Below are 27,809 nucleotides of genomic sequence, written 5' to 3' on the forward strand. Positions count from 1 at the left end.
CATCCCATGTACTCCCAACACTTAAAGGGGAAGCGGGATTTTATCTCCGCTTACTGAAATTTCCTGAGCATTTGGTGGGCAGGGCAGAGAAAAGAAAAGGTGGAGAGGTCAGGCTCCAACTCTGCCAGAATGAAGTTAGAATGGAGTAACCTACACAGGAGGCAAGACAATGCTTTGGACAGAATAAAGAGATTGCTTTCACAAACACAGAAGCTGTCAGTTCTCAGAGAGAAACAGAGCTGTTCTGAGAACAGAACAGGCAGGCTCCCTTCCCCAGCTGGCAGCCACTAAACGGAAGTGCAAGTGTGAAGAATGGGACAGTATAAACTTTTGCAATATAGGTTTCTTTGGAGTGCCGCAGTGTTGGGATGTATGTATCATATACACAGACACGTACTTCTTTTCAAATCTGCACAACAAATCAAGCATGTGAAAATGTACTGGCATAGTCTGGAGAATTTATTTTGCCTCTGCCCACCACAGTGGCAACATATTGTCAAAGAAAGGATTCAGTGGAATTCAGGATGCCGAGTTCAAGAGATGTGCATACCATTCGGACAGGGATGCAGAAGACACGTACAGCTCTGCCTACAGTTAGTTAATGAAGCTTAGCTACCCAAGAGCAAAGCAAGAGGATAAGTTGGTAGTTCAGGCAAAAGTCTAAAAGGCAGAAAAACACAAATATACTCAGCTCCATCGTTGAATGCTGATGCATCCCTCTGTAAGAGTTACAGCTAAAAAGAATGTTTTGTTCCTTTCGGACCAGCACCAACCACTAAACCCACCTTTCCTCCATCCCAATCACGCATTAGCAGCGCAGCTGGAGTACAGATAACCTGAAATCAGTTGTTCATACTTAAAAGGTTAAATATATTCTGACCATGTACATGTTCAAAAAGGAAAGAAAAAACACCATACACAGCCATGTATCGCAGATTTTTTAAAAAAGAAAAAGATGAGAGCAATCCTATGTACTCTTACCTGGCAATAAGTCCCAATAAGTTGTGAGAAAGTACAGGATCAGGCAGCAGTGGCATTGACGATATCGCACATGCAACTACTACTGAAGCACATCTTATTAGATGAGAGTGCCTGTGATGACCAAGCCTACTGCTAGTTGCTGTACAATGGACACTTCAAAATGGTTAAATTGAAATAAGGAGGACAGTAATATCCCGAGTGGAAAATTTAGGAGCTAGGAACCATGATAATGAAATACAACATTTAAATATAGATTTGAACTATAAGCAATCTGCAGAATACAAATCAGCAAGCTTCACTGATGTTTGATCATACCTTTTGTAATACTACTAACCTTGAATGATGCCACTCCAGAGAGTAGGCAGTCTTGTTTTATTTGCATGCATCACTGGTATCTGACAGAGGAATATTTGCTGAAGTGGCCTTTGGCTGTTAAAATGAACCACAACAGCTAGCGCTGCAAAAACCCACAACCCCCGTAGCCCACCCCGTCCACATTTCCTTAAGAAGCTTCATTTGTGCTGCCAAGAAGCAGAAGAGCGCTGGGCTTTGGAGTCACCTCTAAGAAATGTCTCTTTCCGTTACGATCCGGCGAAAGTCCTTGAGGCTGAGCCGTGCAGCTTGTTCCTGTCTCTTCTGAAGTGCTGCTGCTGCTGCTGCCGCCACTTACAGAAGGCGAACCTTCAGGCTGCTCCGTAAGCCTAATTGCCGCCTGCATTTGCTTCCCTAATTCCTCTATCAGTTTCCCAGGAACAGATGTAGATTGCAAAGGAGCCTTTGATTTTTCATTACTAGCATCTAGCGTCAAAGTGCCTATGTCTCGCCTTAATCCATTACAGTCAATAAGCAGGGCTGTCCTCTCCTCTTGGAGTGTGCTTTGTAAAGGATTTATTTCCCCATCTTCGCTGGCTGAGGACTCTTGTTCATCTGAATCGGAGTCTCCTGTCTCATATGATGAAGTGCTGCTTGAGTCTTCAGAGTCACTCGCAGCAGCAGCTCCTTCGGAGGGAGGCAGCTGCGGCTTGGAGACGTCTGTGCCAGCAGCTTTTAACTCCTTTTCTTCCTCTTGCACGAGAAGGGCCGCTGCTTCCAGCTCGTCAAGCTCGAAACCTAATTTGGCCTTGCTCAGCTCTGCTTTCCGCACGCATTCGGCAAGGGCTGCCAACTTCTTTGACCTTTAAAAGGAGGAGAGAGAAAGAGAGAGAGAGCACATACATTTTGGTTACACTCTGTGCGGCTGGCAGATAGAAAAGATTATCAAAACCAACAAACCTCAGTGATGACAAAACTGTAACTGGGGTTGCCCAAATTCCCAGAACATGCAGAAACTCACTATGCATTCCATTTAACTCTTTCCAGACCCTCAACGCCACATTATGAAAGAACACTTCTATCTGAAGATTTGATTAGCTGATATCCCTCAAGTCATTGGGACAACATGAAGCTGCACATCTCTCTAGCCTAGAGCATTCACAACACTTTAGCAAAATGCAAAAGTTATGTCAGAAGATGGAACAGAAGGAAATAGCTTAAAGCTTCTGATGAGTTCCTACCACTATGAAAACTGGTTTTGAGCCTGATATCAGACTGGGGTGGGGTGGGAACTATTAATCTGCAAGTGTGTATGTCGCCAGTGACTTGGGCTTGGAAACAAGTATCTGTGGGCTCTATTTTTAATTGGATAGGAAAATGTGTCCCACACCTTCTTGTGCTTATATTATCTAGATGAAAAATATGTCAACCTGGTCTCTTTTTACCACCACCGCCTATGATAGGATAAGTCAACCCGGTCAAGTTCTGTGGTAAATGTCATGCAAATAAATCGCAATAAGCAATAATTTGTACAGCCTGGTGAATGGTTTTGTTCCCCTCGGTTAGGAGTTTGCAAAAGGGGGAGTCTGAAAGGTAAATTCTCACTGCTCCAATAGGCTGCATTTGACACAGCAAGTTTCAAAGGTTGCAACGGAATCTCAACTATACGCTCCGAGACACCATAACGTAGCAGATGTTGGTGTTTACATAACTTGTTGTTAATGAATCAAACAGTAACTCAAGAAATGGTAATAAATATTACAAGAATACTTTCATTGCAATAGCGCTACTGAACTGTCCAAGGCCACTAATATGGGAAGTCTCCAAAGCCACTAATAAGAGTTAATACTGTTAAATTAAGAATTAGGAGCTGCCTGCCCATCTCTATGGACACAGTGATTAGCATCCTTTTCAGTGCACAGATCAGTGGCATGAAACAAGTGCATGTTTGTGTGGGATGAGCTGTGTGTGTAAGAAAGCGGGACAATGTGTCAGAACACTTTAACCCTGCGCCACAAACGGAGGACGCTTTGCTTCATTTGACTTTTTTTTTAAAAAAAAGAATGATGGGGATTAATTTAAACAAATTAATGGCTTCAATAAGCATTTAATGATGGCACAGTAACTAATCTGTAACACTTGAATTAAGGGATCCTTACTGCTACGCTTGCGTGTGTTATTTCCTTTTAACAGAGAAGGCTGCTCTCTATGCTGGCTGAGTGCTTTTCAATACCTTTACAGAGGTCAAACGGAGCAAAACTGAGCTGCAATTTTGGCCTTCGCAGAATGCAACTATCCGCTTTCCGCAGAACCGGAGCTGTGCTCATTCAGTTACAGTCTTCCCCATCTCACAGCAGAGCATCTCTCCAGGGTCTCAGACACTAGTTTGTCTCTGCTTTGCTACCTGAGATTCTGTAACTCAAAGCACCAGGAGCTGAACCTAGGACCTTTTGGATGTGCTCTGCTGCTGAGTTACAACCTTGCCTTTAATAGCCTTATAATTGGGGTTGAGCTAAAACATTCTCCTGGAACCTTAAAAAAAGGGGGGGAGAGAGAGATGTTGCTTTGCTTCTTGGAATGGAAGCAATTTGGGAAAGGGTTAGAGCATATATTTTTTAAGGCAACTGCTTGTCCCCATCTTTACCACACACTTTAAAATAAAATTCCTATAGGGGATTTTTTTTTTTTTTTAAGGCATGCACTGTATGTTATACTGAGTAATTATCCCCCCTAGGAACTAGAATATAAAGATCTTTAAAATCATTCAGCTGAGAGAACAAGCACTTTAACTTTCGCCTCACAGGAGTTGTGTATTACATTATCAGCTGCTCGCTCTGGTGTCATTGTGTCATGCCTCGCAGGTTAGCAGGGTTTGGCAGAGGAAATGAAACCCAGTCAGTTACGGCAGGATTTATAGCAGACCTGCTGTTGCAGGAAGTGGTGAAAAGTTGATTGATAGCCTGAGACAAAGCTCTACTGCAAAAAAACCCCAAAAAACAGGATGCACGCCTGCTATTTATACCTGGCTTCCCTTTCTTCCTCTTGATCCATATTTCATACAACTCTGTTGCTTTGTTGTTCTCTTCATTGTGTAAAAAGAAAAGAGGGGGAGCCTTCTAGGAAAGGATTTATTTTTGGCATTCTAGCAAAGCGGCAGACTTCCCCATTTATAATTCCCAGGAGAGGTGACGTCTCCTAATTATTGCCCCATAGCAAAGTTATTTAAAAAAAATCAAAACCCTCACAGCAGAAATATACAGGTGCCTCTGCCAACCTGCTGCCCTCCAGATGTTTTGGAATGCAACTCTCATTAACATCTTGAAGACACTTGGCTGGTGAAGGCCATCCTCAAAGCCACAAGGAGTACAACCCAAATCCTTTAAATCACAGGCGCTTTGGCATATTTGGGCAAAGCACCTGCTTTTGGAGACAGTTGGAACCACATGTGCATGAGGCTGTCGATAATCCGTCTTCCTCAAAGCAGGAGGCATTCAGGCAAAATGATAGCTCAGTCGGTAGAGGAGCAGATTCTTAAACCTCAAGGTCCTGAGTTCGAGTTGCACGTTGGGCAAAAGATTCCTTCATTGCAGGGGGTTGGACTAGATGGCCCTTGTGGTCCCTTCCAACTCTACAGCTCTATGATTCTATGACCTTTTAGCACTGTGGTTTAAAGTAGCTGTGTTTTAGTAGCTGTACGCCTTCTTTCTTCACAATTTGGAGAGACAGTGCCATCTGTTCATATGTTATGGGAGGCACAGGCTGCATCTAGCTTGTCAAGCCACTTCTATTGGTTCACCAACCCTCAAAAAAATCAGGCAGCTCATCCCTGCTTTTCCTGGCAAAGGCACCTGCAAGAAAGTCTTGGTGCTCAGATGGGCAGGGTATAAAATAAAAATAAAAATAATTATTAAACAGGGACAGAGCCTTCCTGTTGCCTGAGCACTAAGGCCTTCTTCCAATGGTGTCATGCCAGAGGGAGAAGACGTGCCTTTGCAAGGTGAAGTGGACAGCTTTCCTTTCCATCCCAGTCCTGGGCTGGGAGGAGAGGTTCCTCTGCTGATCAGCAACAGAATGGAGAGGCTGTCTGAATATATGTGCGTGTATGTGCGTGTTACTATTCTTTATTGGATTTCCTAACCACCCTTCACCATAAGGTCCCAGGGCAGGTTACCATGATATAAAAATACAGACCCTGTATCAATTAAAACAATGTACAATCAGAAGAATAGGGCAGATCCTTAAATATCTCTCTCAGGTGTCAAAGGACAGGGCAAAGAGGTATGATGAAAGCTATACAATGAAGATGCTAGACACACCTGTGAGGACGAAATTCCACAGCTTGGGGGCTTCATCAGAGGGTGCCCTCTCCAGGGACACCATGCCCCAAAGCTCTGAGGGTGATGGAGCTACCAAGAGGGATCTCTTGACACCTGAGAGGAACTGTAGGGAAGGAGATAGTCTTCCAGATCTTTGGGGCCTAAGCTGTTTAGGGCTTTAGGGGGACATAGGACCTTCAAATCAGGCCTGGAAGCAGACTGTCAACCAATGTAGCCATTTTAAAACAGGGATTGCATGAGTTATAAAATGAACCCTGCCCAGTACCCCTGCTGCACTTTGGACCAGTTAAAGTTTCCGAGTCATAGTTAAGGGCAGGTCCCATGAAGAGCATGTTAAAATAGTCCAGTCTGGAACTTACTGGAGCATGGAGTGCAAAGGCCAAGTAATTTTACTGCAAAAGGGGGTGTAAGCTGCTCAACTAGCTGGAGCTGAAAACAGACATCTCTAGCAACTAAGGCCACACCTGTGCCTCCACTGACAATGTTAGAGACACACGATGAAAGCGCATTCTCTGTGCATGGCTTGTTTGTGTGGAGAGTATGCATGTGCATGCTCTGGCCATGCCACCACTGGCCTGTGGTTTTGAAAAGATTGACCAATCCTCAATGTGGCCCTCTGGCCTAAAAAGGGTGGCCATGGCTGTTGCAGGGGCAATAAACCTTGTGGTACATTCCCATTTACCATCACTTAATTCTTCAGCCCACTCTCTGATCCAAGCAATGCAAACCTTGGACCATCTTGCCATGAATGAATGAATCCTGCATCTGCACACTCTGCTGCTCCGCTTAATTATTTTGTGACCCCCACATTGGCAAATTATCGTTTGTGCTTCGCCTGCAAACTAGGAGTGACTAATTAAGCTGAGCACACAAGGAATGGCGGTAGCCTGCTTGCACAGAGCTTGTCGTCCGGGAGCACCAAACCACTGCTTGGCGTTATGTGTTAATCCACCCACTGTGTCCAAGACAAGAAACCTTCTGTTCAAATAGGAGCTTAGGCGTAAATCTAAGGGAAAGAAATCCAATCTGTATGCACCAGAAACACCGAACGCACCACTGACAGAGTAGCTCTCAGATGATGCAACTTGGGCATCGAAGTGGGAGAGGGTGCAAACTCTGGCGTGCGCAAAGAAACCACAGAGCAACACCCACACATTTCAGAGGCAAGCAGTCGTGTTATCAGAATGAATATTACATGTGTTTGGCTACCAGCCAGATCGGCAAGCTTCAGAACTCCAAAGCGTTAGAGCAGTTCACAGCCCTGGCTTCCAGCCAGGCACACAAATTACTCACTCAAAAAAGGACGCTGGCATTTATTTTCAAAGATATGGAAGTCATTCCTTGTCTCCCAACTGGGCTGAAGGAGATAGTTCCGAGGCCGCATTTGAAGTAGAGATGCATCATGCAGCCTACGCAAAAAAAAGCCAGCGTTTCTCGTCGCACAAGAATCCCCTACAAGGATCCCTTTCCCTGCAAGCGAAACTTCTGCCATTTAAAAAAGAATAAAAGCGCAACTACAGAGCCAAGTGGCTGGTGTAAACATTCTGACAAAGGCAGTTAGACATTGTCAAGAACTGTTCTTTAGGCTGTAGTCCCTGGAAAGAAGAATCCTTGTCAGAACAAGCTTCTTGACGTTCTGGGAGTTTCTTGATGTCGGGCATGCTTTCCAGCAAATGCGTTCCCCAGGCAAGCAGTTGCCAAAGAAAAAGTTTCCCTCTTCCGGTTTCATGGTACCTGTTTTTCTAAAGCTTCGGTGAAAACAGTCACCCGCAGTGACAGCAAGAGCGTTCGTCCCCTTACGGGCAAATCTTCAGCTCTAATTGTACCACTGCTGCTTTTCTCTCTCACACCCATACCAAACTTTTAACTTCTTGCTTAAAAGGATTCATATCCTGCTCCCACTGGCACCTGCACTCTCAGTTTCGGCTTCTCCCCCCACCCCACCCCCGGTCTACTAGTTAGCTGCTCCCTCTGGAGAGATCTTCCCTCTACCGTAACTCTTCCCACAATCCTCCTCTGTGTCCCCCCCATCTATCCCTTTTGAATAAGATTAGAAATTTTCTCAAGATAAGCAGTTCTGCCTCCCCCCCCACACACACATGATTTAATTGCTCTCTCCACAGAGAAGTACAAACAACCAAATTCCCTTTGAGAAACAAACACTTACAGCTTGGAAATGCTTTAAGTCTGTTCACCAATTAACAGAATATTGGTGGGGTGGGGGAAGGCTTTAGGACAGGCATCCCCAACCTGCGGCCCTCCAGTTGTTTTGGCCTACAACTCCCATGATCCCTAGCTAACAGGACCAGTGGTCTGGGATGATGGGAATTGTAGTCCAAAACATCTGGAGGGCCAAAGGTTGGAGATACTTGCTTTAGGACAACAAGCTCTTATGTTGGCATCCATTAAGATACTGTAAATTCACAGAAAGGGGTTGTTGTAGCTGGGGTGGAAGAGACACACTGATATTTTACAAAAAGTAGGTGGTAATAAAGAAACCGTGGGACGCGGGTGGCGCTGTGGGTAAAACCTCAGCGCCTAGGACTTGCCGATCGCATGGTCGGTGGTTCGAATCCCCGCGGCGGGGTGCGCTCCCGTCCCTCGGTCCCAGCACCTGCCAACCTAGCAGTTCGAAAGCACTCTCGGGTGCAAGTAGATAAATAGGGACCGCTTACTAGCGGGAAGGTAAACGGCGTTCCGTGTGCTGCGCTGGCTCGCCAGATGCAGCTTGTCACGCTGGCCACGTGACCCGGAAGTGTCTTCGGACAGCGCTGGCTCCCGGCCTATAGAGTGAGATGAGCGCACAACCCTAGAGTCTGGCAAGACTGGCCCGTACGGGCAGGGGTACCTTTACCTTTAATAAAGAAACCTAAGTCTTGTTCAATTATCTCGTGTGTCAGAAGATGTCATGACCCTGATTCCTGGTCTTCAGGGGATGAGGACTCTCAGAAACACCCCCCCCCCATGAGCCATTTGTGTCTGAGCCTTGGTCTGAGGATACAGCACTGCCATCCTTAGAACTGGAGGACTGCATCACAGCATAATCATCATCACAAGGAGACCCAGTGAGACCAGAGTCTCCCTTGCTCCGTTAGTGAGTGATGGAGCTAGCTGGGGTCCTTTAATTGAAAGGGCACCTTCCTGGGGGACTGGGGCTTACAGCAGGGATGCTGCTACTGCAGCAGCAACGGCTATATAGAGCTCAGTCTGTTTGGTACATGCTGAAGCAACATCAGATTTCTGCTCTCCCGTAGCACAGCCTGGACCCTACCCTGCCTTCAGCCCAAGCCAGAGTCGTATACCCTGCCAAAGCCTGACCTGCTCACTTCCAACAGAAACCATCTTAAGTCTCCTATAAACGTGTTCCACTTCCTCTGGATTGTGGAAAATATAGTTCAAAAAAGTTTGTTGCGCACTGCTAACTTTCCCTGCTTAGTATCTCACCCAACAGCTGGAAAACCAAGTTACTCATCATCTTTGCAAAGGGGCAAATCTATCTTGATCTATCATGAAAGGGAGACCTCCACAGGGGGCTCCAGTGGAAGTTCATGTTATTGGTAACATATAATTCTGCCTCTTGAAATTGCTGGCTTTTTGAGAGAATGGGCTAGTCCAACTGGGTAGAGAATTACTAACTTCAGTACCGCTGCAAAAATCAGGTCTTCCCTTCCTTAAGAGAACCTCCCAGGACACAGAAGTGTTGAATAACTATCACCTAGTGGCTAATATCACCTTCGTGGTCTCATACAGGAAGTGTGTGAGGGGTGTATTCCCCAGCTCTGCTAACCAAGGACAATTTTAACTAGAAATCCCCAGAATGGAACCTTGGACTTTCTATATGCAAAGTACATGCTCTGTCATTCAGCTGCAGCCACTCCACCAAGGCTCTGCCAAAGCTGCAGAGATCAGTTTCACAGGAATCACCAATATAGCCTTTTTGTGTTGTTACTGCACACCCGCCCCCACCCCAGCCTATTTCCTTTAAGTAAAGAGACTGCGTAGCATGATAAACCAAGTGTCAGGAATATACTTGCCAACTTAGAAGGAAAGCTTATTAGCCCTTGTGATCTTTGCCAAAGGAGCCAAGCACAGTGGAAGCAACTTCCCAAGAGACAGAAGAAAAAAGGCGAGAAGATGGGAAGTGAGAATGTGACCCTGGGCAGTTTAGCTAATGTGTGTGTGTGTGTGTGTGTGTGTGAGAGAGAGAGAGAGAGAGAGAGAGAGAGAGAGATACCTATAAAGCAAAACATAGGTAAACGTGCCCTGACGTTTCAAAGCTCTTTTGATAAGCATTTAATTTAGGAAGATTAAAGTCACTCATTTTAATTCTCCCGTGTGATTAATTGAGCCTTGCGATTACATTAAGGTGTGCTTGTACAGTAAGTACATTTGTAGTAATGATAGCTTATTATTATGCCAAGAGTGATCCTACATAAACAAGCATAATAAGGCTTTTTCAAAGTGTTGTGCATGGTAATTATCAGTTGTCGTAGTGCCAACTGCTTAAGGAAAATGTTTAATTGCAAGCTAAATTGATCGTATGCATGTTTTTATTTAACACACAGCTTCGGGGAACAGACAAAGCAAGGGAGGCAGCATCTCAGAAGTTGCCCACACACCTGGAGTGACAACTGATAGGGAAGGCTACATTCCTTTGCTGGCGGGCCTAGTAGTCACCCTGCTTTCTTTCTGCCATTTCTGCTAAATTTTGTCCAAGAAGTTCTTAATCCCCCATGATTTGCATAGTCTTTGAACATCAGGTGGCAAAACAATTTAGTGCCTCTTCTTATTTTATACAATCCCAGCACAGCTCATCTAAAGAGGCAGGGCAGATTTTGATCTAACATTTTTCACTGCACAGTGGTGTTTGGGAAGGATGCCTGTGAAGAAGTGCAAGTACAAATAATGATGTCACAATGCAGATATATGCGCAGGTAACATTTTCCATTTGCTACCATTCCAAAGGTGGGGGAGGGGGGCATGAAAAAGTATCATGTTTGAATCTGCCTATACAGAAAGATAACTTTGTATTATATACTGGTTCATTGCCTCGATTTCTGTAGGAGTTGTGGGTTTTTTTTAATTATTATTTTTTAAGTGTAGCTTAAGACAGGAGTCAGCAAGGTTTATCTTGCCTGGGCTGGATCAGTCCCGAGGAGATCCCTCTGTGGGCCGGATCACGTGCATGCGTGAGCGTGCCCGCCCACGATTTTTGGTGTCTGCCCGTGGAAGCGAGCCCCCACACCGCGCTGCGCCGGTTTAGCACAGCATGCAAGCAAGCGGCTCGGTTTGGGGGCGGCTCGGGGGCCAGTCAAACAACCTCCGCGGGCCACTTCCAGCCCATGGGCCTTAGGTTGCTGACCCCTGGTCTAAGAGCTTTCTACTAGGTTTATTGCTTGGTAAAAACATAACTCCTTTTTTATTTTTTATAATGCATATTAAGGAATTCTCAGCATCCTTTTGAGTATGAGCATCCTAGCTGATGGTTAAAACTTGCACATACAGATCAGAGACACAACCTTGCATTCAACGATGGGTTGTGCAAATCCTACTAAAGTGAAATTTCCTTACAAAACTAATCACAGGAATGCAACATCATGGCAACCCTGGTACTTAGGAAGGTTTCTTATGCACATATATCACGCCTAATCTGCAAAGTTTGTGTGTGTGTGTGTGTGTGTGTGTAGGCAACTTCTGCTGATATCATGCACTGATGTAACTGCACACAACAATATATATTGTAAGATCCAAGTAACATGCCACTGAAAGACAGCTACTCAATTCATTTTCCATTGTAGTTAAACATCTTGGCAGGATTCACCTACAGAGCAAAAGATGCCTATTACTGTACCCTGCTGAATTGCAGGCATGGCTGAGGCCAAGATTCTAAACACTCTAACTCACCTTCCAACTAAATTGGCTTCTAAGGTCACTTGCAAAATGGATATAACTTAATCCAAGAGTATCCAGTCTCCATGCTGGAGTTGGAAGATACCCTTTGGAGATTCACTGTACTGGGGCTGTGTAGGTGGAGGAGAGAACGGGGAGAGATTTTGCTGTCTTTGGCAGAATGTGCATCATCTCTGTGAATAAAAAAAGCCTTAGTCCAAAAAGTACGTAAACTCCTCAAAACTCTCAGGCCATCATACGATTAAGCAGACAACAAACACTATTCCCTTTCAATGTATACCAGGGGTAGCATGCATTCACATACAAAATGACAACACACTGTGGTCATCTGTACAGCACACTGGTTTTACAAGGAAGTGCTATTTAATTTCTATGTACCTTGCAGGTGACCAGCCAAGGAATTCCTGCATTAGCAAGAGAGGGAAGGTTGGCATGCTGAACTGTAGGGTGTGTCTGATCACTTTGCTTCTCCATTAACTACTCTGCCAAAAAAGACTTAACAGCTTTTCGCAGAACAAAAGGTTGGAAAGTGACCCGTCAGAATTGCAGAGCTGGATGCTGAAAATCCAGCATAATTGCTTCACCAAAAAGAGAAAGCTGGCTAGACAGATTATTTTGCGCACACAGTGAAGGATGTCAGGAGAATAAATCTACCTGGAATCTGGCCTGCTTACCACCTGGGTGCAAAGATCATGCTTGCTCAATATTTCTGGATGTGCCTGCAAGTCCTCTGCCTTCTCGGGTTTTAATGCTGTTGCATCAGCATCTTGCTGCCCTCTCACAATTTAAACCAGCCTGAACTTTTTGGACCATAACTCCCATCAAACACATTATTACAGAGGCACCCCTTTCTCTTTCAAAACTGAGAGTTGCCATTGTTAAAGGCTTCCCTAGTGTTTTCGTAAGCTTCTGTGAAGATATTTAGGATGGTTTGGAGGTCATCCTCTCAGCTTGCACACACTACGTTGTCATCAGCATACTGAAGCTCTATGACAGAAGTTATGGTAACCTTACTCTTTGCTTTCAGCCTGCTCAGATTGAAGAGCTTTCCATCTGTTCGATATATGATTTCTACCCCAGTAGGGATTTTCCCTCCAACAAAGTGTAGGATCATGGCAATGAAAATAATGCATAGAATTGGGGCAATAACACAACCCTGTTTAACACCTGATCCCACTGTGAATGGTTCACTTTGAGAGCCATTGTTATCTGCAATTGTTGCTGTCATATGGAGAACCGTGCTAAGAGGAAGGCACGCTTGGCAAATCCACACCGTGATCAACTCCCACCCGGAAACCAATGTCCCCACTGTGGAAGGATGTGTGGATCCAGAATTGGCCTCCACAGTCACTTGCGGACTCATTGTTAAAACCGTGTTTATGGAAGACAATCTTACTTGGCTACGAGTGATCGCCAAAGAGAGTGTTTTCAGATCTCAAGGAAGGGGAAATCTCTCTTGTTGGAACAAGTAAAGAGCTACCAATGATAAAAAATAATAATATTAAAGCTCATTTTTACATCCAGACAAAGCCAAGGTGTTCATTTCTGCACTAAAGTTCTAAAACATTTAAGTGGTGAGGGAGTTAAGACCACACACCTTGGAAATAAAATTTTCTATATAATTTAGGGGCAGTAATTGCAGACAGATGACAAGGACCGACATCAATTTAACTACAGAAGGTGCAGAACTAAAATACATGAAAAGCTCAATTATGCTTCAATAAAATATAGACGATACCACAGATGGAGTGTTGAAGCAGCCCCTCTCATCCAGGAGCAGCCAGGGTCAACAACATAACAGATAATGAAACAGAAAATTCAGCCACTTTTGAAAGGGAAGAACTCCATAAATGAACCAACAGAACCATTTTATGAGCAGCACTTGAAAGACAAAAATGCTTTACAATTGAGTATTTAACTGCGTTCCGACAAAAACACACACACACACACACACACACACAGAGTCAGAGAGAGAGAATATATCTCAGGCTTCAAAACTCCCTATGTTACTGAAGCATTTCTTCTCAAAAGGTAAAAGCCTTGAAAGGTGTGCCTGGAGAGACAGATCTTCAGTGACTGCATTTTTAACATAGATGTCTTAGCAGATATGCTGTATTTCAATGTGCTTCCTCACAGCTTCAAGGTTATTTCTAATTAACATCTGAGGTTGCCATTTAACAAGCTTCAAAAATAATAGATGTAAATTTAATCATACATGTGCCATTTCTCTGCATGCATGCACATGTATGTGTGAGTGTGCTCTGCTATATTTATTAGGAACTGAAAGTACGCTCAGCGTAGAAGACTTAAGACACAAACAAAATCGATGCATTCTTCTGTCCACAGCTGTCAACCTTCCCCTTTTTTGCGGGAAATTCCCTTATTCCAGCGCAGTTTTCCGCTGCTTCCTGCTGCTATCCCGGATTGTTAGATATCCCGTAGACTGTCCCCGGGACAGGTGAGGCTGCTGATCCCTTATTTTCAAATCTGAAAGTTGACAGCTATGCTTCTGTCCCAAATGCAGATGCGTGTGGACCTCTGTTCTACAATTTCACAAGTCAGAATCGCAGTTAATACCAAGGGCTACTATGCACTGCATAAGCACTGAGACTCGGCTCCGGCTTCCTTGCGAACACATGCAACATGATGTGTCCCATGGTAATTAGCTAGACTCAACAGGAACTTCGCCTAAAGGGTGGATTAGTCTTTCATGGTATTGTGTACACAAATTATACACCATCTGAATACCACTGGTTTTATAATTGCAGCTTTTGCTAAGTGGCTGTGTAAATATCATAGCTGCGGAATCTTGGAAAGGAGAGCTCTTGCATCTGTTCATTATGCTCGGCGCAGTGATGCAATGCCCTCTCACTACATGCTGGCTTGGTCTAAAGGGGATGCCAACAGCAGTGATCAATCAGCAAAAAAACCAGACAGCGCTGCGTTGCTGTCGTCAATGGTATACAGATGCCATTTACCACAGGGAGCTTCCCCCAAGCACTGCAAAGCTACTTCTGAACAGCGCATCATTTCCTCTAGCAGCAAACTTGGGTGGTGAAATGTCTATTCAGCCTGGAAGTGAAATGGGGCCACCCAGTGCTTTTTTTTCTAAAAAAAAAAAAAAATGCTTAGGGGTAGTCTCATTTTATTGTTCAAATTGGGAAAAATAAATACAGTGGTGCCTCGCAAGACGAAAAGAATCCGTTCCGCGAGTCTCTTCGTCTTGCGGTTTTTTTCGTCTTGCGAAGCAAGCCCATTAGCGGCTTAGCAGATTAGCGCTATTAGCGGCTTAGCGGGCTTAGCGGATCAGCTGATAAGCGGCTTAGTGGATCAGCTGATAAGCGGCTTAGCAGATCAGCTGTTAAGCGGCTTAGCGGATCAGCTGATAAGCGGCTTAGCGGCTTGGGGAAAAGGGGGGGAGGGGGGGAAAACCCGCAGGAACTCGCAAGACATTTTCGTCTTGCGAAGCAAGACCATAGAAAATTCGTTTTGCGAAGCACCTCCAAAACGGAAAACACTTTCATCTAGCGGGTTTTCCATCTTGCGAGGCATTCGTCTTGCGGGGCACCACTGTACAGTGGTACCTCACGTTAAGTACTTAATTCATTCCAGAGGTCCGTACTTAACCTGAAACAGTTCTTAACCTGAAGCACCACTTTAGCTAATGGGGGCCTCCTGCTGCTGCCGTGCCGCCGGAGCCCGATTTCTGTTCTCATCCTGAAGCAAAGTTCTTAACCCAAGGTACTATTTCTGGGTTAGCGGAGTCTGTAACCTGAAGCATATGTAACCTGAGGTACCACTGTACAGTAAATGGACAAAAGTACAAAGATTCAAAAAATGTTTAGGGTATGCGTACCCCCCAGAAAAAAAGCACTGGGGCCGTCCAAAAATACAGTACTGTTTCCTACATACTTGGGAACTCTGTAGAAAGGCCTACATTTATGTTTTTGTTTTTTGTTTTTTAAAGTTTAAAGATCCAGAAAACTCCAATATGAGTTCCCTTGGGGTACTGCTGACAGCAGCTGAGCCAAGAGGGAAGCAGAGGGGATTGGTGGATCCCTAAAGAAACAAGAAGTTAGACAGACTGTTTGAGGTATACTTATTAAGTCTACATTTGAGAGCAGTTAAGACAGTGAATGCTAGGGTGGCAGTTACAAACATTGGTATTTTTTTAAAGGATCATGGGAGGATGGGAGACAAAACATGTATTCATGACCCTGACATCTCACATCCTGGTGAATTTGGGGGGCGGAGGGTAGAGAAGATAACTGTCTTGCAATATACAGGGATGTTTCAGAAAAAGAAATTATCCAGAACTGTCTCTCCCTCACTTCAGCTTTACAGCAGAAGGTGACCTGTCACAGTGAGGAAAAGAAGTGTCATTGATCCCTTCCCATTACTGAAACATCCCTCACCTCAGAGAGTCAACACTAGAGAACTCCTGTTTCAGGCTTTCTGTGGACCTGACACCACCTGTCTTCTTAGGTGCTGGGAATACACTGCAACCGTGGCGCAGCTCCCATTTGTCCATCTATATTGCAAACCGAATTTATAGCAGAAGTGACAAACCAGGGGCACAACCCTTGCCACAAACAGTCGTGAGCATAAGGCCCTCATGTTCAGGCCTATGTAAAAAGCCAAACCGAACTCCTGCCCCAAGAAAAAAGCTGGATTATGCGAGCAAGGGTCCACAGTTCCACTTGCCACGCGAGTCACGAAGCTGGGAAAGGGGACAGGATAGCATCTTCACAACTGTGCTGTCCTTCTGAGGCACTCTGTGCGCCAAAGCCGAATGGTAGGAGAAAACAAAGAGAGAAGCAAAGAAATACTTATTCCACTCACTCCTGTGCCATGGATATGCAGATGGGTTCTCTCTTGTTCCTGAGAATTCCACAGCATTTTGGGAAACAGGGAGAAGCTAGCAGTGTCACTTCTGTGCTGAGGCTTGATAGCTGCACTTAAACGGCACTACCTTTCCAGGGATGCGGGTGGCACTGTGGGTTAAACCACAGAGCTTAGGACTTGCCGTTCAGAAGGTCGGCAGTTCAAATCCCCGTGACGGGGTGAGCTCCCGTTGCTCAGTCCCTGCTCCTGCCAACATAGCAGTTCGAACGCACGTCAAAGTGCAAGTAGATAAATAGGTACCACTCCGGCGGGAAGGTAAACGGCGTTTCCGTGCGCTGCTCTGGTTCGCCAGAAGCGGCTAAGTCGTGCTGGCCACATGACCCGGAAGCTGTATGCCGGCTCCCTCGGCCAGTAAAGCGAGATGTGTGCCGCAACCCCAGAGCCGGACCTAATTATCAGGGGTCCCTTTACCTTTACCTTTTTACCTTTCCAGAACAACAACAAAAAAGGCTTGCTTGAAATTTCTATTTAGTCACTAGAACATTGCCATTTTAATTGAGGCACAACAGAAAGCAGGGGATCCAGAAGGCCTGGCACCAAATGCTATCGGCGATTTGAATCAGCCTGGCTGTCGGGACCCGCTTCCCATCTCCAATGTGGCAAAGCAGCTTGGCCACAACGCTTCTTGAAAACACCTGTCAAGGCACCCCTGGAGAGAACAAGTGGCGAGTGGCTTCCCCACACGCTACTGTGCGCCTCACGCACCAAGGCCATTCCCTGGAGAGCTCTCCTCACGCCGAGAGGCTCATCATGAGGCTGTTCAGCTGGAGAGCGCTGGAAAGGCTGCAGCTCAAGCAGTGCAGAGCTCCAAGTATTTGACATCTGATGCAAAGGATGCATCCGTCAAATATGCACATTCACTTTCTAGTGTTTGTCAAAGCCAGTACAAGAAAGAGAGAGAGAGAGAGAAAGAGAGAGAGAGAGGCCCGCCAAACATTCCTTTCGACAGAAGCTAATCAGCAAGTGGAAAGAGTAGCAGGAAACAGAAGGTACGGATATTGAAATGGCCCAATTAATGGACCTGGCTCTTCTGGTTCTGGGAAATGGTATTTTTCTAAAAAAAAAACATCCACAGCCTTATCAGAAGGGGGAGATGCAGGCTACGGCAGTGCATTGCAAATAGCATTACTTACATACAGGAAGCCGGAATTAAATTACTAGCGCATCTTGGGGCAAATGACAGTTCCTCAACAGGGCAGGATAACAAGCAACACAGTAGATGCGAAACCTCCTCTGGTGGTTATCAGCTGTCAAAACAATGACACGGCCCATTCCACACTGTACACAAGAGGTCTTGCAAGGAAAAAAGAAGCAGTAACAGAGTAGAGCGCCCAAGGAGGTAGATGAGCATACAAGATTCCTGTACGGACTATGAATAAACGACATTTATCCAATTATAGTCCCCCCCCCTTTCCTTGAGTTGGTAAGATGAAGAGATACGGGTAGCAGGAAAGGACAAGGTGCAAATGAATGCTAGAAGTGAACTTGGGTGTGTAAACAGGAATGAGAATATTTCAGAGGAACCTATCGTTATGGTCTAAAAATGAAATGTCTGGGTTCACACTGGAAGCCAATTTTCTCCTTCTCTGTGAGCTAAAGTGACAGCGAGCCCATGGAAGACGAAAAATCCACTTTTCTTCAGCATACTGTGACAGGGACACTCCTCCCACCCCTCACTAAGGGCAGCAGAAAACAACAGGACATCACACTCTTTCCGAGGCAGATCTTACTTCAAATGAAACACGTGATATAAACGTTTTTAAAAAAATGTTTAAAATGCCAATTCCAAAGCCAAATACAATCCATCACCCCCACGTTTTGCAGTTTTAAAGGGGGGAGGAGTCTGGCTGCGAGAGCTACAACAACAGTAAACTGAGCAGCCCTTCATGATTCACCCCCCAGGGTGTGAGCCCATGGACAGAGGAATATCTGCCTCTCTGCCATTTCCCTCCATTCAGTAGAGCTGGCCCTCTCTGCAGCTGCAGATATGGTAGGGCTTTGGTACAGCACCGCTGGCTTTTCTCCTTGCAGCAAAGTGAGCACAGCGCCAGGCAGGAGGAAGGCTGGAGCGCAGCAGGCTGACTGGCTGAAGCAACCTTTGTGTAGAGGGCGAGAGAGAATTCTTAGATGGATGAATGAATGAAGGGAGGAGTGAAAAGGCTGGAGGCAAGCAGAGGCTGGAGGTCCCAGAGGGAGACTGGCTAGCTGGGGCGGGGGGGGGGGGGGGGCTGAATATAAAAAAGAGAATGAATGAATGAATGAATGAGGAGGAAGGGAGAGGGAAGGGATGTCCCCATGCAGGTAGTGGTGCCAAAAGTCTGATTAGGGACTGAACATCATCTCTTCCTCCATTAACTCCGAATGTGCAGAACTTCAGAGGCTCACTTCAAGTAAAGCATCTACACAAGATGCTAAAGGAGGATAAAATGCTAAGGTGTGGCATTTATTTTCATAATCTGGACAGGAAATCACTTAAAGTAAACACACCCGCTGAGAATTTATAGTCCACACAGATGTGTACTATGAAGAGGAGCTGAGTGGGAGAGGGACCTGGAATATTAAATGATTTTTCTTTTAAAGAAACCATACCGCTCCAGTTTTGAGAGAGAGGCAGGCTTTTACTTGGGCTTTGGACATGGCTTGATAGTACCCCCCCAAAAAAAAATTGTCAACGAAGTCAAAAGCCTGGCAGCCAATCAAAGGATGCAGCGGCAGTGATGCTGTTTCCTGGCAGTGGGCTGACCACTGCTGGAAGGAGAGTGCTGGACTAGACGGACCCTCCACCTGAGCCAGAAAAAGCACGTCTCATGCTTCAGCCGTGCAGGAGAAAAATATTAATAACGAAACAGATGACTCATTCAATGCACATGCACACAAAAAAAGTACAAACTCTAATTAAACTGCAGTTATGAGCATTGGTTTCGGGAATAAATTTTGTTTTGGAATAGTGTTCCATCTAACCAAGCGTGCAATTAAGTTGTGACAGCAGCAAGGCCTAAGCCAGGTCCCACCAATTCTCTAGGAAGTGGAAAGGTGGGGAGAGATTTAAAGAGCAACACGACTAAAACTGTTCTTTTCCTCCAAGTGAGAGTCACTTTCAGCCTCTTCCAGTTTTAAAGTGCTGCACTTTAAATCCCACTCTCTACTTTAAATTGGATTGAGCATCACATCCAGCATGACCCTTAAGTGGGCATGTAGGATCTATGCGCATGTGTGCAGACACACACAGACCCTTATAAGACACATGAACTTCCCAAGCATATTCCACATCTTTCCTATCAGAACATGTATGAGAACAAGCGCTAGATTCTCAGGCATATGTTCACAGGTATGTGTCACGACAGACTAAGCAGTAAGAGCTAACTCATCATCTGACTTATGCTCCCTTTTAAGTGGAGAGGTTGGGAGAAATGAGCAGGAGGCTCCGATTCTGTTCAGACAGAGGGGAAGTTCAAATTGCCACCATCATCCCATTGAGACTTTTGCAAATTCCTTTCCATAAAAAATACTGGCCAGCAGGGGCACTGAAGTAGATTCTGGACAAAGAATCACATCAAAATGACACACAAGATTGGGGCTTGCATGTCAGCTGATGAAATATAAGAAAACTTATTTCCTTTCTAGGACTGACCATGATTTCAATTGTAGCTGTGCTCCCGTAACTGATGCCCTGACATTCATGGTAGGTAACTGGGAAAGGGTGGGGGAGAAGCCACTACAAAAAACCTATTTTTTCTGTTCCACGAACCTGGCATAATCTTCATCTTTTTGGGTTTACAAAACGGAGTCCTACAAAATGACAAATGGCAGGAGGTTCTTCCCCGTTCACTCTCATCCAATGACACAAACCTGTCTATCGTAATATATTATCGCACGGTCGTTCCTCTGGGCGTCCGCAGGCTGTCTCAAGTCCCGGGCATTAGCTCACAGCGACTCGTGGCAGCATGGGGAATCCTTATAGAAAGAGCTGACAGTGGAGGCACAAAATCCCCGTCCCCCACTAGAAGATTATCATTTCAATATAACATCAAAAGGACCGTGAGAAAGGAACACTTGCCCTTCCTTTCCGTTTCTGCTCACCCCAGTTAAGCGGCTGATAGTAGAATCGCTGCCAAAGGGTGTCAGCTACTGACAAGGCTGCGAACAGAACAGAAAGATGCTATTTGCATGGAGAGAAGCTTCCCCTCTTTGATCACAGCTGCAAGCCGCACCTGCTTAAAAAGGCAGCAGCTACACAGGCTACATGTCGTCCCTGTAGTCAAAACAGAAGGAAACAGCGGAGAAGTGCTGACTGAAGAGAGATGACACAAATCGCTGACCCCCCTTACTGCAAGCTGATAGCAAACGGCTGCCTGCCCCGCAACTTCAGAGAAATCAAAGCGAGAACCCAAAGGGAGCGAAGAGCTTTGCTTGCATCCCCTCTCTCTACCTGTGGCAAGGTGCATCGCTCAGACACAGCCGCAAGGAAGAGGAACTGTGGGGGGGAGGGGGGAAGATGATGGAATGAGCAGCGGGGAAGGAAGAGGAGAGAGATGGAGCATCAAAAGGAAAATGTGAGCCAACAGCTGGGAAGGGAGCTTAAACCCTCCCATCTACCCCCTTTAAAAGCCATGTCATACAGGGTTGCTAAAGCACATAATAAAGGGCACTTTCTGGCATCCTAGAGTCGTCTGTCGCTCCTTCCAGCCTGCAGGGCAAACTCTATTGTTGTTCAAAGCCTGTGCGCTGTTGTATACAGCCTCCGTTACTCACAAAATACTCTTGGTGCAGTTGCTGCTTTTACAGATATATTATGGTGACAGGGTGTAGATATGGTGCATTGTACTTCAGGATAGAAAGGGAAACTAAAAAGGGAAAGAAATGTGGTTGGAATATGGATAGGTCGGGATAGGGCATTTAAAAGGGGCGTATTATATTCAGCTAAGTTGTACAGTGCCTACAGTAGACCCGTAACAATTATTGGAACTAAGTTAGTCATGCCCATTCATTTCAATGGGTCTGCTCTGAGTAGGACCAACACTGGCTGCAACCCTATGCAATAGTGCTTAAGTTGTTTCAAGACTTGATCTAGAGGTGGATGATAAACACTCCAGAAAGCCAGAGTGAAATTTGGACCACCTTGGCTGTGAGACCTTCTCCCTGCCTTGCAAGCCTTTTCTACCTGGCCTGGGAGGGTGGGGCCCTGACTGACTCCAGCTACAAAAGCTGAGGCTGCTCTTGGGCTAGGGTGCTGTTTGGGTGTGATGGGGTGGTTGCTGCTGTTGGCTTTTTGTATCTTTATTTGAGATCTTGTTGTGATTATGTGGAAATTGTTCCGTTTGGTTGGGCATTTTTATGTTTTGTTTATTGTTTGAAACTACTTGCAATTGTTACACCGTATTGTGTATTTTTTCATGTCGTAAGCCGTCTTGAGCACGGTTTGAATTATGGAAAGGAGGCCTACAAATAAAATTATGTATGTATGTATGTATGAGTGGACCTCTGGCTCACGAACAAAACCTGGCCAGCCAAACCTCCCAATATGGCCTGCAAGGCTGTTTCAAGGAAGCCATTCCCACCCAGCCAACACCTGATCTCATACATGATTAGTGGGCAAGCTGTCCCACTAAACTCTCATATTTGGGACAGGCCCACACAGAGCTTGTCTGGGGCTCAGGGCAGGAGTCTTGTTCTTGGCATGACAGCGTAAGTCTGCCATGCCCCTGGCAGGGTCCCCCAGCTGGCTTAGCCCTCTGAGGCCCAAGGCCAGTACACGCTGCTGCCCCTCCCTCTTCACAGGCCTGCATTTGGCCTACCAAGGAGTAGAAAAATAACAACCAAAGAACATTATTCACCCTTGATTTGCCATTTCATCAGAATCCATGACTGTGGTTTGTTTCTCCCTATCCTGTTCACTATTCAACCTTAAAACCATGGTTTGTGGCTGGCTTGTTTAGAACCCCGGGCTCAGAACTAGTGGGAAGTTGAGCTTAACCACAACTTCATTGTTCATTTCTTCTGTATGCCTCAGGGAGGAGTAAAGCAAGAGCAAACTGGGCAGCATACATTCTGCTCATGAACAATAAATCAGGATAAACTACAAACTCCAGTTTATTGTGACATGTGGATGTAGCCAGCTTTCCTTCTCTTTCAGACGGGATTCTTTCCAAATCCTCCTGGACTCTGCTGATAACAGCCCTGATCAGATCATGTCAACAGACTGGCCAAAAGTCACTCAGTTAACTTCATGGCTGAGAAGGGTTTTGAATCTGGGTCTTCCTGACCCAAGACCAATGCTCTGGCCACTGGCTCTCATAGATAGCTTTAGAGAAACCCCACCACAGAAACCTAGAAATTCACTTACCTAGCCCCCTTTGTACACTAGCAAGTCAGGTAGAACACAAGCTTAACAACACACTCTTAAGGACAATTGCTAGGCAGATGAAAAAGGCAACAATGCCTTCTATCAGCCAGGGGCTTTGAAAACTACCCTATCCATGACCAAAGGCCACCCAAGCAATAAATAAAGGACAAGCTTAACACAGCATGTCTTCTCCAAGGCATAAGCAGATGTGATGCGACGTCCTGAAAGTGCTGCCAGCTACAGCGATGTTCTGCTTGTAAGCTGCGCTAAGAGGGAATTACAATAATTGAGCCTTTGGGTCATGGAGGGCTGAGCTGCCGCTGCAAAGCCATCACGAGATAAAGCCGAGGCCTTCGTGGATTGCGCTATATCTGAAGCATATCTGTCACTCAGAGGCAAACCAACACTCTGGGGCTGCTGCAAAAGTGACACAGTCAGAGGCATCACCAAGGGCATACTCAAAAGGATTTCATGCAAATCGCTAAATCGCCTTTGGTGCACACATTCACAAAATATACTGTGCGTGAAGACACATGTGAAGAAAAGATTCTAAGTCTACATTCATGACTTCAAATAAGAGAGTCACTACATGGCCGTTATTTTGAGTGAAACAACCTATACTGAAAGCTATGTAGTTTTACGAAGACAAACCTAGACTGAAAGTGAAAAGGTCCAGTTATAGCCAAGGAAAAACACGGAGCCAGCCTTGGGAAGACATGTTTCTTCCACCTCTACAAAGAGAAAATCCAACGGCCCATTCCCTTCCCTGCCTGAATTTTAGTATTACATGGACCCCAAAGCTAACTATGGAAAACACTAGTTGTGCTTCCTCTCAAACAGGGTTTGATGTCCCATTTCACCCTAGATTAACAACAGAGACATATACTTCTAAATAATAGTGAAGGCAAGGAAGGGAAGGGAAGAGAGGAAGGACACGGTCCCAGGCTGGTCTATGGTCTATGAACAATAAACATGACACATGCACTGGATTGATGTAACCAGCCGTCATGAAAGGAAAGACTAGCTCCACGCCATATTAAAAGGTAAAGGTACCCCTGCCCATACGGGCCAGTCTTGACAGACTCTAGGGTTGTGCACCCATCTCACTCAAGAGGCCGGGAGCCAGCACTGTCCGGAGACACTTCCGGGTCACGTGGCCAGCGTGACATCGCTGCTCTGGCGAGCCAGAGCCGCACACGGAAACGCCGTTTACCTTCCCGCTAGTAAGCGGTCCCTATTTATCTACTTGCACCTAGGAGTGCTTTCGAACTGCTAGGTTGGCAGGCGCTGGGACCGAACAACGGGAGCGCACCCCGCCGCGGGGATTCGAACCGCCGACCTTTCGATCGGCAAGCCCTAGGCGCTGAGGCTTTAACCCACAGCGCCACCCGCGTCCCTTTAGAATTTCATTATTACCATAAAGAGAGAGAAAGCCACTTTGAAGGTTTAGTCTGTGCACTCTTCTCACTGATCAGGAAAAGAAAGATATGTTTCTGTCCTGGAGCATGAGATCTAGACTAAGGAATACGGTTTTCCTTCAGCGAGGGGCCAGGTCATCTTAAATCTCTCCTGAGGGAAAGAAACTGGAAGGCTTTCACTGCACCAGCTTTGGTGGTCTTCTTGATCCAAAGCAAATGAAAAGCCAGCCTCTGCACCCTCACCTCGATTTTTTTGCAGCTCGTCTATTATATAGCATACCTGCCGCTTTTCAAAGATTTTCATAACTCAAGAGAGATTCCAGAGGCCCAACAAATTTATGTAAGTAATGAGAAGGGAGAGGGGGAATAAAAACCAAGCACTTAACGGAAGTGCTGGATTTTCTTTATCTATGACAGATGTCCAGCATTCCCAAAGCAGCATTTAGTGCCACTTCCTAAATACTTGACCAAAAAGAAAAAGGGAGGAAAAAACCCCTGACAAATTAATTTTAATTCTATTGTGAAAACTAAAGCAGTAACAAGGTTGACAGCAGGGGATGTTATAAGCTCGCTTAGCAGGAGGATCAAGCAAAGTGGTGACACGCTGCATGACCTCAGGGGTTAAAGATGCAATTTTCCATCTGGCCGCATCTGGCTTTTCAACATAAAATGTTGACGACACCTGCCGAGATGCCTGTATGAGCTGCCTCGGCTGCTCTCCGTGTATCCGCTGCAACCTGGGAGAGCCTATTAACAGCTTCCCCCTTTCGTGTTTTGCAGATTTGTGCAATATGGCTCACCCACCCCTAATTGCTGCACTGCATACAAATAGAATGGTTTATGTGGAATGCATATAAGGGAATAATTAAAGCAATAACTATTAGAAAATTACTGGGCATGCAGTATTTGCTTTATGGTGCAGCATATGCTGAGTCTGATACTGCCAAATGCTTTCTTGAAATAAGTTGAAGGGAGGAGCCGAGAAGAGAAGAGAAGAGAAGATTAGCCACATGCCGTGTCTCAGACTTAAGGATGTTTTCCAGGGGAGATATTACCATATTGACTCAAAAGTAATGCACACTTTTTGGGGGGCCAAATCACGTCATGAAAATTAGGGTGCACATTAGTAGATTTGATGGCACATTTACATTTGCCAGGAAATACTTTTTTTGGTTTTGAAAACTGAAGTGCGCGTTAGATTCAATGGAGCATTAGATTGGCGTAAATACGGTAATCTTTGCTCATGTTTTACCACAGCAAGCAATACCCGAAGTAACTGGAAAGGATATGAATTAGTACTGCTACAGGGATACAACTTAGCACACAGGGGACAAAAATTTACCAGATCCAACTGGGTTTTTTAATTATTAAAAAAAACACCCCACTACTATTTACTATCCCACCACCCTCTCCACTTAGCCAGAAACTATAGTCCTGGCATTTTCTCATTCCACTAGTTGTGTCACCATGATAAATTACCTGCCCTCTTAATCTCTTTTTTAGTTCCACTAATACCATGTATTTCAATACTTTCATTCACCTTTTATCCTTCAAACATATCGTAGCTGGGTATTGGCATGGAACAAACAGACCAGAGATTTGTAGTTAAAAGCTGAAGTTAAGATAATTAATAAATCTTACTTATAATATATGTTTCCTTACAGCTAGGTTATTAGTCTTGGTTCAGTAGTTGATGTTATTGTTGCTTAATGGTGTTGATTTAAGATGTCTGGATGCTTGTTTTAGTTTCTGCGGCCACACAGATAACCATAACCAGCTGCCCTTCGTAAGTCCACCTCAGTAAACTCACAGGCTTGTTCAACTGGCTTTACTTGACGTCTTCCTTCTGGACAGGATTCACAGCCTTACACAGTCAGGAACTCGCTGCTTCCTGCAGCCAACTGACAGCTACAGCCACACTGTTATACCCCAAAGCTGTTGCTGGGAGCCTTCCAACTCCTCTCTTGCAGAGCTTCCTCGGTTCTGTCTTCCATGATTTCAGCCTCTAGGCTGATCCCATACTATTCAGGTATGGTGCTGCTTCAGGTTCTCACTCCAGGCTTCCTTAACGTTTCCTCAGACTGCCCAACTGGCTCTGAAACAGCACTGAGCTTAGCTTCAGCCAGGACCTTCAACCAATCAAAATGTTTCTGCTAGATTCAAAACCTATAATTAAGGGCCAATAGATTTGAATGGAATGTCCGCTATGGAAGTGAGAGCTGGACCATAAAAAAGGCTGATCGCCGAAGAATTGATGCATTTGAATTATGGTGCTGGAGGAGACTCTTGAGAGTCCCATGGACTGCAAGAAGATCAAATCAATGCATTCTTAAGTGAATCTGCCCTGAGTGCTCACTGGAAGGACAGATCCTGAAGCTGAGGCTCCAATACTTTGGCCACCTCATGAGAAGAGAAGACTTCCTGGAAAAGGCCCTGGTGTTGGGAAAGATTGAGGGCACAAGGAGAAGGGGACGAAAGAACGAGATGGTTGGACTGTGTTCTCAAAGCTACGAACATGAGTTTGACCAAACTGCGGGAGGCAGTGGAAGACAGGAGTGCCTGGTGTGCTCTGGTCCATGGAGTCGGACACGACTAAACGACTAAACAACAAAACTGACTACTTAGATGCTACTGCCCCATACATAAAAGTTGAAACCTTGCCTGCACATCGTTGTAACCTTATAAACAGTGGGCAACTGTGACAGTTTGACTGCCAAATGGCAGGCGGCCAGCAGAATTCATATGCTATGTACTATGTATATATTATTTGGCTCTAGCCTGGAGCAAAATACAAGGGTTTTCTTCTTCACGCAGTTAAATATGTATGCCAAACAGTATTTTAATATAAATTATTTAACAAAATTTATATATTGCTTAATTGTAAATAAAACCTCTAAGCAGTTTTACCACCACCATAATAATATTAAAACGAAGTTTCTCTACACAGGCAATTACTTTTATCTCCACACCTCCAATTTTGCCACACAGAGTCATTCCAAATGCTCAGGGACTTCTGACAAGTCTTGTAGTGGTAGCAAAAAGCAGCATCTAATTCCACCATTTCTGCTGGTTAGCAGGTATAGAAGTCAGTCAGTAGACCAGATGACTATTTCTATTATCAGAAAACATCTCAAATTAGAAAACTTGAAGTGTAAGTTCTCTTTACACCAAAACGTGGGACACTCAGCTGCAACTAATCCATCAACAGTACTCAACTCTTCAGAGACTATTTCCTCTAAATGCTTCCATTTGGAATTCAATTTAGTTAAAGCTGGTTTATTACACCTCTGATGGGCATGCTCTAAGGCAGTGGTTCCCAATAAGCTAAGTACTGCAGGCGCCCTGTTTTTCGAAAGCCAAGTCATGGACCCTTTACTTTTGGAAATGTTGATATCTCTATCCCAGTCGGGAACCACTGCTCTAAGGCACAAGCTTTCTAAGATATGGTTCTACATTTTATAACATGAAATAAACTTTATATAATCTGATGTTTGCCTTAGTGTGATTTAGATGAAATCAGGAGGAAGGACAACCAAGTTGTTATTAGTTTGTTGATTGCAACTATTTAGACAGTAAACTAGAAAGTGAGAACACTACTCAGTA

General features: G+C 45.1%; 1 protein-coding gene across 3 annotated transcripts in view; it reads right to left on the bottom strand.

Moving 5' to 3' along the window:
* Positions 1-441: 441 nt before the first annotated feature.
* The window catches only part of SHQ1 (SHQ1, H/ACA ribonucleoprotein assembly factor), a 59,087-nt gene continuing 31,719 nt past the window's right edge, over positions 442-27,809 (bottom strand). For all 3 annotated transcript variants that reach the window (XM_083425548.1, XM_083425550.1, XM_083425549.1), the window contains exon 12: positions 442-2,156. In XM_083425548.1, coding sequence (XP_083281674.1) covers positions 1,484-2,156 — 673 coding nt within the window. In that variant the 3' untranslated portion in view covers positions 442-1,483. The remainder of the gene's footprint in view (positions 2,157-27,809) is intronic.

The sequence above is a fragment of the Podarcis tiliguerta genome (assembly GCF_965153285.1).
Source record: "Podarcis tiliguerta genome assembly, chromosome: 2".
Lineage (NCBI taxonomy): Eukaryota > Metazoa > Chordata > Lepidosauria > Squamata > Lacertidae > Podarcis > Podarcis tiliguerta.